Source organism: Impatiens glandulifera, chromosome 1 (genome assembly GCF_907164915.1).
Source record: "Impatiens glandulifera chromosome 1, dImpGla2.1, whole genome shotgun sequence".
Classification (NCBI taxonomy): domain Eukaryota; kingdom Viridiplantae; phylum Streptophyta; class Magnoliopsida; order Ericales; family Balsaminaceae; genus Impatiens; species Impatiens glandulifera.
Genome location: NC_061862.1, coordinates 5,484,593 through 5,497,087, shown reverse-complemented (window position 1 = coordinate 5,497,087; position 12,495 = coordinate 5,484,593). Strand labels below are relative to the sequence as shown.

Here is a 12,495-nt window from a genome sequence, read left to right as displayed (position 1 = left end):
ACTTTTTGTTACCTCCCGAAGTTGGAACAACAATGGTTCCTTTTCCTTTTGCATCTTGATAAGAACCATCTCCAAGAACAACGGTTGAAGTAATGTACGAATTGAGCTCCACAAACATATATTTATTGCTTGTCATATGGTTGCTAGCACCGCTATCAAGATACCATCGACGTTTTTACTTCTCTTCACCATTTAGAGAAACAAGCATAACGTCATAATCTTCTTTCACAAATTTTGCATCATCTTCTTTTTCTCCTGATTTTGAAATCGACAATTCCTTTGAGAATGATTAGAGATTTTGCATCTTTTGCATTTGAAATAACAATATTTTGAATCATGATTTGATTTCTTGCAAATGATACAGGAATAAGAATCACCAGATTGTTGTGGTGATTTGCCTTTCCAACCGAATGTCTTTTCATTTTTCTTACCAAATTTGTTGTGATGACTTCTTGAAAACGCTTCTGGTACTTTCTTGGATTTGAAGACTTGATCAATTGATGGAGTACAAGAGTGATTAATTCTTTGCTCATGTGCTAGAAGAGATCCAATCAACTCATATATTGTCATCTTGGACAAATCTTTTGATTCTTCAATCGCAGCAACAACATGACCGAACTTTTGAGGAAGGCTTCGAAGAACCTTTTCAACAACCTTTTTGTCTTTGATTTCATCTCCGCTGCTTTTTATTTGATTTACAATAGTAGAAACACGAGAAGAAAAATCTTGTACCTTTTCTCGATCCTCCATCTTTAGATTGTCAAAATCTTTCCATAAGGCTTGGAGTTTTAATGCGATCGTTTTCTTCGTACCTTGAAATTCTTGTTTCAATATCATCCAAGCATCTTGGGCATTTTTACTCCAAAAATACGAGGGAATACGGTTTTCCCAACTCCTTGTTGAATAAAGCTCAAAGCTAATGCATCTCGATTTTTGAGATCCTTTTTAAATTTCGCGTATCCTTCGTCGTCTTCATTGGGTACATCGAGTTCTTCTTCATCTATTATATCCTAAAGACCTAGGGATATAAAAAATGTTTCCATTTGGCTGCTCCAGAATTCATAGAATTCGCCTTCAAAGATAGGAGGAATTTGACTTGGAGAGTATGAGAATAGAGTGGATGCCATTTCAATATTGAAACGTAACCTTGCTCTGATACCAAATTTGTTGGTGCGGAAAATATTATAACTAAGAAAATATGATTTTATTGATAGAAATCTTAAGTAGCTACAACTCACTTAATTTTGATATAAAAAAAACTAATGAGTGATCTTCAATTTAAAAGGATAAGATAGAAACAATCTAGAACTTAAAATAAATGCAATTTATGACATTAAATAATGCATCTCTTGAGCTTCATCTTCCTCTCACGCTTGATCTTCAACTCTTGAGCTTCATCATCACATTTAATATTTTCCAAGATTATTAATTATTTATTATTTTTAACAATATAAATATATATATATATATATATATATATATTATGATTTGAGAATTAAGTAAAGTAAAATATACATGTTTATATTTACCTTAATTTATAATTTAATTAAGATATTTATTATTTATGTTATTCAGAATAAAAAGAAAGAAAATATTTATTATTATTATTATTTTTTATTAATAATAATAATTTATAATTAAAGAATAAATAAAAATATCAAACTGTTTGTTGTTTGTTATATTTATCATAATTAAGGAAATAAATTATGATATATCAATTAATATAATAATTGATAAATTTAAAGTTATTTATATCTTTTATATTATATTTGGATGAATAATCAATCATGTTATATTACACATTCGAATATATATACATATTTTGGTTTTTATGTATATATTGGGTTGATTGATATTAAGAAATATTTGAGTGATTAGTAAAATCACAATTATTTGTTTTGTGTTGTACGCATATGGAATTTATGCGATTTTGATATATAAAACAATATTCAGATTTTCGTTATTAATAACACATTCAAAATTTGATACAATTTTAGGTCCACTTAAATTTGTAATTATGCGGTTGTTAATCGGCCCGAAGGAAGGTTAATAATTGGTCGGATTGCAAATTTAAATAATGTACAAATGATTAATTTATAGAACATATTTGTTTTATAAGATTAAGACGGTTGTGTTTGTAACTATGCAATTATTAATCGGACAAAAGGAAGTTTAATAATTGGTCGAGTTACACACTTAAAATATGTACATAAGTTATTAATTTATTAAATCAATTAATTGTAACATCCTACCAAAGTAGGCTCTCTTGTGTAGGTTAATATATTTTATAAATTAAGAAGGTAGTGTGTATGTAATTCATGCGGTTATTTAATCGGCTCAAAGGAAGATAAATAATTGGTCAGAATAACATTATGCACATGTGGTAATAAATATGTAACAATTATTCGGTGTGCCATGTGAATAATTTGACTATCCAAAGATAACCAATTGTTTGACATGACTTATTCGTTTGTAAGTTAATATTTAATGTTCAAAGATTAAATATTATTATGTTGCGTTTGGTATCTTATGATGAGACGTACCATTATTTTGAATTTATGTGATTATTAAAATTTTGTGAGTATGGTTGTTCATTTGTTTTATTATATAATTAAGTTAACACTTCTGCTTATACGAATTTTTCTTGTCAACATCTTAAGTTTATTTTATATGATGAAGATTTTAAGGCGTATCTAGAATTTGTTATTTTTTTTAAGAATTATATCTAAAAGGGTTAAAATTGCTAAAGTTATTATTAGAATAAAGATTTCATAAAAAAATACACCATATGTTTTATTTTGTTTCAAAATTAAATGCATTAAAGTTAGAGTTATACTAATGTATTCTCATGCATCTAATTTGAATTTTCTTATTCACACTTAAGTTAATTGATGTGAATTGCAGTTGCCTAAAATGAGACTACTCTATATGAACTCACATCATATTGTGTAAGAAAATAAAGATTAAAACAAAAATAACATAAATAATGTTCACTTAGCAAATAACTTAAAAGATAATAAAGAAATGAAGTTGTAAGAATTGCAGATGTTGCACCTAAAAAAAATTACTAAAGAAAGTGGTGCATAAAATAATACATATTACAATTTTTTGTTTGTTCTAAGAGTAATTTAACTTTAGTTTCATACACATTTGATGATAAATTTTTTGGTTGAGTTAATTGTCAAAAGTCAATTGATGGTAAGGGCGTGGACATTGACAATTCATATTAAAGATAAAGAATTAAGGAACAATTTCAGAAACTCTTTATTTAGAAACAAACACTTAGGGCATATCTCCATATAATAAATTTATTTGGAGAGAATAATTAAAGAACTACAACTTATATACGGAATAAGTTTCAATTAAAACAACTGATAAATTCTTTTGGGGTTTTCCAGTTAAGGTTAGTCCTTACAGGCCTAAAAAAAATAAATTGGACTAAAGAATTGTTAAATGTTAATTGTTGGATATATTTAAAAAAAAAAGTCTATAGACAAATTTTAGTCTCATAAGTATTTCAATATTAGCTTTGAAAATGAATAAATACAAAAACTCCTTAAACAAGAGTCTAATGTATGCTCAAAATTATATGAATCAAGAAATTAAGTATATTTATGATGTTGGACAAATACTTGAAAGATTCTGGTTTGGATCATTAAGAAAGCAACCAAACAAGTAATTTGATATTTTAAGAACAAAACATTACATACTCATATAGTGAAATCGAATCGGATAGAGATCATTTGGTATATTGATTCGAATTTTGTTGGATACCAAAACAGTCGGAAATTCGTGCCACATAATTTTAGTTTAATTATTAGTTTAAAGAATTAATTCTTGTAAGAGTGTTAAGTAGACACTCGAATTATTTCAAGTTGATGGCAGAATTTATTAGGTGTTTTGTGTCATCCAATTAAAGAATCTGTCTGCAAAGTTTTGTCACGGGGTTGCAAATTATGAACGTGACAATAATTTGCAGTTCTTTTACTTTAAGAGTAATATGAGTTCGACTAAGTCGAACTATTTGGAAAATAAAAAATTCAGAATGTTTACTTATCTATTGAGAATATTTGGACAAACTCTAAAATTACAGACCAGTTCTCTAAATATTTGTTATTCGAGGTCTTTCATGAACATATTATTCATATGGATATTGCATATTTAGATTATATATAGTTTTAGTGGGAGTTTGTATTGTGATGCTTGTATATATATAATTTGGAATTTATGTGCACATTAAAGAATCAGTTTCCAAAGAAATTAAAGATTTAGTTTTTAAAGAAATCAAGATTATAAAGTTATTTAAATTGATCTCTATAAGGAATAAAGGAGGACCAGTTGGTATTAGACATTTTATAGATCACACTACATGTTAATCCACACTACACACCCATGTTTAATCTATGTAATTTGATTGTATTGACATATGTGACTATTGAGGGTTTAGTTACGAACTAATGTAACAAAAATCGCTTTAATCCTATGTTGTTATAATTGATGGACGAGATTGATATAGATTTATTTGGAAATGATAACGATATTTTGAGCTCTTAAGGTTATAATATATAATTGAAGGAAATATTATATGACCCAAGTGGGAGATTGTTGGAATTGTTTCCAATATTTGGGTACATATATTATTTAATAATTGTATATTAGTGATTATCATAATAAAGATTAAAGCCCAATTAAAGTGATCTATTAAAGTATAAAAGTTATGGGCTTATTTAGACATCTATAATAAATATGGGGACATATTTGTGTAGAAGCAGAAATACCATTTATTATTTCGTTGATGGGCCGAATAATAAATGAGTATATTAGGGCTAGGTCCCCAACTCATATAGATAGCCTACCTAATTTGTTTCTCTCATCAGACAAAAGGTTTATGTTCATCTCTCAATAACACTCAAGAAGACTATCGATAAATGGTTGAAAGACTTAAACCCCATCCACATCAGACATATCGATCCAGGTCCAAATCCAGAACAAGAATATTCACTTTCCGATCCAGGTCCAGATCTAGAACAAGAAAATTTAAGATCAAGAGAAGATCAAGAAGAAGAGAATAACGAAGAACGACTTAATAAATTGTTCTTCATTCCAGATTCAGGTACGTTTCCGCAACTTATGTTTATCTCAATTTATCGACATAGAGTATTAAGATTATAGAATTATAGAATAAAGATTTAGATTAAAGAGATTAACATCATCAACTTACTTTCCACAACTTTTTCTTTTTTTCTAGTTAATAATTATGCATCAATTACAATCCTAGCTCGATTATTTTTTAAATCTTGCTCCATTTTCATGGAATTAATTCTTCTAACTTCTTAGAATATAAGTTATGACCGTATTTTATTGAGTCTAATGAGGAGTTGAATCACTTATCTGTTTTTTCATCCTTTCTTTCTAAATGTTCGATGAAATTATTGATAAGTTGAATCATCTTTCTGTTTCTTTCCTACTTGAACTCCAACTGCTCACTAAAATGTAGATAAATTGAATCATTTATCTCTTTTTTCATCTTAACTACTCCATGAAATGTAGATATGTTGAATCTCTTCTATGCTTTTTCATCCTTACATTCCAACTGCTAGATGAAATGCCAATTTTTTTTCTTTTTGTTTTTTCATCTCTGCACTCCAAGTTTTATTGAAATGTTCACTTACTTGAGTAATTGAGTTTATTTTAGATCCCATTGTAAACATAGTCTGAGAGTTGATAATATAAATATTGTAGGACACAAATCTATATTCTAAGTAATAGAAGAACACCATAATCATATTAGTGAGTAAATTTAAATGATTTTTTATGCAAATTATTGCATAATTATAGTTGTAATATTCTTTTTGATAATTTTTTCTGCTCAATCAACTTGGAAAGTTGTTTTTTAATTAGTGTTCATAGTTAATTATGTTATGTTTTTTTATAATATTCGAAAGATGCACTTGTCATTTAGCTCTTCCAAATGTAGTCTTAACTCTTAGTTTCTTAGTTGTTCCACAATTTCCTTAGGACAAATAACATTCTATTGATGTATATCTGGAATATCAATTTGCTGAAAAAAAAATAAAGACATTAATATATAAAAAAAATGAAAGACATTAATATATATCTTCTTTAAGACGAGATTTAGCTAAAATATAAATGTCAATTTTATTATAAATGAATTTTATGTTACAAAATTGAGCTTATTAATAATATTATTATTAATTTTGATATGAAATTAATTCTAGTTAAACTCATATAATAGTTATATAAAAAAAATTAATTGGTAAATAATACAAAATAACATTTTATTTATATTAATAATGAAACGACGTTAAACTATTTAAAAAAAAAATCCCAATGGAAAAGATCCAACGATCATGCAATATTTTAAAGGTTTCTCTAAAGATCTGAGTTCGTGATGAACGATGAATATTGAAGTATAAAAAGTTGAGCGAACAAATGAAACGATGTCGAAAAAATCTTTACCAAAATATTATAAGCGGAAATTAAAATTATCCTTAGACGATGGTTAATAAATAACGCTAAAAAAGTACTGCCAAGTGAAAATGAACTATTAATATATATATATATATATATATATGACCGAAATAATGAGAAACTCACACAAATATATGAATGGATACCCGTAAGAGATCTTCTATATGAAAGATCAAATTCAGTAACATTTTATTGAAAAAATGAAAAATAATTTCAGATTCGATTATTTCATCTACTTTGCTGCTAAGAAGGAGAGAGACACAAACTCGATAAATTATCACCAATACAACCGGATGTATGAACGACAAACGACCCACCAACAATTGGAAATATTATTTGAATTATAAAAATTTGAGAAAAAACCGATCCGATTAAATATTATGTTGGACGGAACAAAACGCAATATCAATTCAACTGTGAGTGATTAAAAAAATGAGGCACCCTCATAAGCTTAAAAAAAAAAGTCATTAGAGAGGTAAGAACCGATTAATCTTTCAACTTTTTTTTAGAAGTTTTTTTAGTGAAAAACTAGAATTTTCATTTCAAATGAACTTATAATTAATGTTTAGATTTGATATTCCAACTAAATTTAATTTCGAATTTGTACAGAATTAACCAATATTAAATATTAAAAAATATGAATAAAATATTTGATAGACCAAAGTGAAAGTATAAGGTTACAAGATTTGAGGTTCAATAGAAAAAAAATATGTAAGAAGATGAGTTGTTTTACCGAAGTCTATAAAATGTGAATGAGAGTGTTCTGTTTTTTATTTTAATATATTATTCGTGATTTTTAAGAATTTTAAGCATTAAATACATATTATTATATATATATATATTTAATTTATTTTGTTTATTTTTATCCGTGTGTATCGCAAGGAAATTTTCTCAATATTTATGTATTTTACTCCAATTCTATAAATGTTTCCAATATAATAAAATTTTATGTCAAAACATAATTAACATTGACCTTTTTCTTGGGATAAATTTAGAATTATTTGAAAATATTAATGTCCTTGGGCAAATGTTAGTTGAGGAGTAATAAAGAGAGAATTTGAGAGAGAGTGAGGAAAGAGAGAAGATGGAGAAAAATAAATTGCTTCACATAATTCATTCTCAAATTTTTTCACCCAAATTCTCTCTCCATTAATTTCTCATCTTATTTATTTGTTTGTTGACAAAATAAGAAGATTTAACTCTATTTAATTCCTTTGAAAATTATTCTGACCACATATAAAGAGACTATAATTTTATTCACAAATTAAATATGTTAAAAATGTGTCTAAGTATGTAAATCTGGTTGTTTTGATGATTAATATGATCATATTTTGGAATTTAGAATCAACTTAACAAGAAGAAAATCTTATGCATATTTTTAAAATAGAGGGGCCTTTTTACAATACACTAAATAATAACTAAATTTTTTTTTCTCTTATACCAAGTCCCAATTGAAAGGATGCATGGACATTAATCTACCTCTTTTTCTTTTTTTTTTCTAAGAGACTGAAAGTCTGAAACTACCTACCTAATTTCATAAATTTGAGGATTAATTTGATCTCGCCAAACTATATGGGTTAAATTACACATCGAGATAAAATCTAACGGTAAATATGTGTTTTGCTCACATGTCTCCTTGACATTATTTCTCTATTTTTTAAGATTAATAAATGTATTCCAATATAAAATTGTTAGCCTCCAATTTAACTTAAGGCATCAATAGTCTTCATTTAATCAAATTTCAACATATTTTTTGGTTTCATATTTAACAAAAGCAAATATGCCAAAATACATTATTAATAAATAGATCATTTCAATATAATACCTAGGAAGTATGACATGTATATTTCAATATTATTTTATTTTTTTAAAAATAAATGAGTTTGTTCACAGATTAATAAAAATGAAAACCAACTAAAGAAATATTAATATACAATAAGAAAAAATAACTAAATTAATAAACAAAATAATTAATAGTTAATTAGTTATCTGGTACTTAAGAATATTATAAAATATAACATAATAATATGATTGTCTTCATTTTTCTTTTCTTTTTTTAATTTATTTTTTAAAAGTTATTTGATACATTGCAAGATTTTTGAGTTTTTATTTTATTTAAAATTTAAGTTTAATAAAAATAAAAATAAAAATATTTTAGTTGATTAAATAAATAATTTAATAATTAGAATAATAATAGTGTGATATAGTGAATTTTTTTATATATAAAAAGTAAAGAATTATTCTGACACAAATCATACAAAATTATGTGTATAAATATATTCATAACATAGAAAAATTAAGGCTCATCCACTTTTACCTTGTGTGGCTTTTTTTTTTAAGTTTGTGTTGTTTTTGCAAGTATATGGAGTATTTTATGGAATTTGACTAAAATGCAATGAGTTAGGTCAGAAATCGTCAGAGGCTATTGGGAAACATGAATTGGAGCGACTAAAAATGTGAGACTTAGAATATTGGATTTTATCCCTATAATTTTATGGTGGATTATCAGGTTGAAAAGAAATTTGAGAACTTTTAACAATGAAAGTAGGCCGTTAGGGATTATTCACAATGTCATTATCATGACTATGTTAGAGATTATATTCAAAAACCTGTGGATTCATGTGGAGATTTTATTACTCTTCTTGAAGATTTTCGAGTCAATTAATTATTCTAATGTATTCAATTTAAATGAACTGTTTTCATTTTATGTTTTGAATGAACTCTTTTTAATTTTATGTTTGGATCGTTGTGCTTAAACTAGTTTTTATCAAATTGATGATTTAAAAAAAATATATATTTAGGCTAAATTGTGATTTTTAAATTATTGTTTAAAAAATATGTTAAAATGTTTTTTTTCCTTAAATGTAAAAATATGCCTATATCCTTCTTTTAATCATGAACTAGAATTGAACAACTTTTTCAATTACAGACTTACAGTCATTTTGACAAAAGGAAAATTTTATTTATATTTTTAATATTTAGGATCCTCTTAACAAATAAATTTAAATCTATCAATTGAAAAAATGATTTGAAATGAAAAAAAGTTTAGAGTTTTGTGCTATGTTTGGACATTATTCTCTCTTTATTTTAGTTTGTATTTAGAATATAGTTTGAAATCGATCGAATACATGAATTTCAACAACATTATTGATTAAAAAACCCAACATTTTAGCATCCTTGTTGCACAACAATAAAAAATAGAAACAATATTAAATACCAAAAGACATAAATAAATAGATAATTTCAAAATATTACATCAAATTATAAATGTTTCATGTTGGTGGCATATCATCATAAAATCTAAACATGTATAATTCAACCTTTATTTTACTCCTAACTACTTAATAAAAAGACTTAGTAGCTAACCTAATCCAAGTAAAATTTGATAAACAGCCCATACTTTAAAGGAAGACATTTGAGGTAGAGGAGCATACAATCCATTTGCATTTTTTTAAGGTGGAATAAGTTTTTTCACCTAAACTCAATCTTATATTCACGTTTTCAAAGAAATATGGTATGCTTAGTCGACGACGTTCCTTTCACGTTAATATACTTCACATTGCTCACTTTAATTGTTTTCATCCGGAAAAAAACAGCAAAGTGCTAATAATATGTGTGTTTTTTCTCTTATGTCCCTTTTGTAGTTAAAACTGAACAAATATACGCATTTCATTACCATAATTGATATAAATCTCAACATTTTACCATTCACATATGTTACATAACAATAAGTGCCAAAAAGAGCTAATAAATATATAGGTAAATTCAATATATTACTTATAAATATTATGAATGTTACATGTTGGTGGCATAAAAATCACTAAAACATGAACAATTCAATTCTTTTTACTGCTAACTACTGCTCAATAAAAAGATTTGGCAATAATTAACACCCTACACCATTATAGTCCATGTTGGATTTTGGATTAAGATTTGAGAAACTATTCATTCTTTCCAAGTTTGAAGAGACTTGACCTAAAGTAAATGGACCTTGGGGGATGTGGAGAAGGATTGAAGATGGCATTATTCATGGTGGAGTAAGTTTTTTTTACCGGAACTCAATTTGATATTCACATTTTTAAAAACAATGTTGGTGCAAGGGACATGTGTGCTGCAATCTAATAATATGGCCTGTTTTGTGACCGATGTTCCATATATGTTGATATAATTCACATTGCTCACTTTAACTGCTTTCATCTGTAAAAATAAAAATAAAAAAATTAGAGAAAAAAAAATACAGAAATTGGACTAGGGAAATAAAATATTTAGTAATTAACCTGTTCTGCACAATGGGTGGTATTGCAATAATGTTGATCAATGATTATAGGGTTCTTTGTATTGTGAAGCAAAATGTTCTCAAATGTTATATTTCTAGCATATCCATTCCCTCCCTAAATTATATTAAAAAAAATAAATAATAGATACAAAAATAAATAAATCAATTACATTTCAATATTATTAACATTTATATATTACCGGCCATGTTTTTATCCTTGCTCCATTGGTTGTCCTATTGAAAGTGCAGTTCTTTACAAGTATTCCTTCCACTTGAGCATAATCTCCACCCTTTCCAAGACTTCCAACACTAATAAATAAATAACAATATTATTGTATTAAATAGACATTTTGACTAAAAGATATATCAAATATTACAGTTTTTATTACCTTAAACCATGACCAGGTCCACATTGAACCCCTTCTATGATAATATTTGAACACTTATTATTAATGGCAACACAATCATCTCCTATCATAGACAAAATTTGAAAACTTACCCATTAATAAATTAGCAAAAATATATAACTACAACTAACTAATTTGAATGAATGTGTTACCGGTTCCGATGATGGAGTTCATGATATGGATATTAGTTGAAGAAGATATATCGATTCCATCGGTGTTAGGACTATGCTCTGGAGCGGTTATTTTTATTTCAGATATTTTGACGTTGTTGCAATCATTTATGCTTATATGATTTCTCGGAGGGTTAATATGAGTCAATCCTTTAACTTCAAGATTGTTGCATTGACTAAACCTCAATGCCTATACGAGGTAACGAATCATAAAAAAAATTTAAAAAAAAGTTTAATATAAATTATATGTTTTAATGGAATTATTCAAAGTTAAACTCCATCTCACCGCTGGTCGAGAACAACTTCCCATTCTTGGACTTCCCAATCTTGGATGCTGCAAAAAATAATTATAGAAATGAAGAGTTAAACACTTATTTTTATTTATATAAATATTGTTTTAAATAATAAAATGCCATAACAATATAGTTTAGCTTACCTTGTATTGAAATGAATATTCAAAATTGTTATTGTGGAGGTATCTGAGATTATCGCCTTGCCACCACGGTAGACCATTTCCATTAAGTTTTCCTTCTCCATAAACATTAAGACCATTAATTTGCGAGAACATAATCCATGTGTTCGATGCACATCCCGCCCATCTATTTATATTGTCTGGCGCTATTAAAGTTCCGTCGATCTGAATTTGAGGGGATTGAGATATGCAAGGGCCATTGAAAAGCAAAGATCTAATCAAGAAAGTCTTTTTAGCAGGCACCACCATAACAGCCGTGTCACTTGAACATGCACAAGTTGCTTTCCATGCTTGTAAAAATGCCTTTACGAATAATCCAAAATATTTAGTTTAGCACATGATAACTCGTCACCTTAACAATACTACATGTTTCAAATAATTGAAATATTTTACCTTAGAATCATCGATATTTCCATTTCCAACCGCACCATATTGTGTCACGTCAAATATAATAGCAAGACAAATATCTAGATTAACAGCGCAGAACAGAAAGAATAAACCGAGATAACTCTGCAAGAAACAAAGCAAAAAAAAAATATGTCAATATGTTTTTCTAAATAAAATAAGAAACTAATTAGATTCAATAAATTGATAGAGAAAGGTTTTCACCATTATCAATCAATTCAACTAGCCAAGAATTTCAAAAACAAAGCTTATTGAAATAAATTCAATGTGTCA

General features: G+C 26.8%; 1 protein-coding gene across 1 annotated transcript; it reads right to left on the bottom strand.

Moving 5' to 3' along the window:
* Positions 1-833: 833 nt before the first annotated feature.
* Positions 834-12,066, bottom strand: LOC124931978 (probable polygalacturonase At3g15720). The gene is made up of 7 exons (XM_047472605.1): positions 11,782-12,066; positions 11,632-11,679; positions 11,328-11,535; positions 11,158-11,239; positions 10,969-11,077; positions 10,770-10,883; positions 834-1,010 (listed from the first exon to the last, which is right to left on the bottom strand). Exons 1-7 carry the CDS (start codon positions 12,064-12,066, stop codon positions 834-836), a joined length of 1,023 nt encoding a protein of 340 aa, XP_047328561.1.
* Positions 12,067-12,495: the final 429 nt, after the last annotated feature.

Bases quoted from the DNA above. Each gene is read 5' to 3' on its own strand.
- LOC124931978 (XM_047472605.1), bottom strand. From the start codon at position 12,066: ATGGTGGTGCCTGCTAAAAAGACTTTCTTGATTAGATCTTTGCTTTTC. The intron at 11,680-11,781 runs GTAAGCTAAACT...TATTTTTTGCAG, and splicing joins AATATTCATTTCAATACAAG to CATCCAAGATTGGGAAGTCC. The intron at 1,011-10,769 runs GTTAATTACTAA...CTAGGTCTTTAG, and splicing joins CCACCCATTGTGCAGAACAG to GATATAATAGATGAAGAAGA.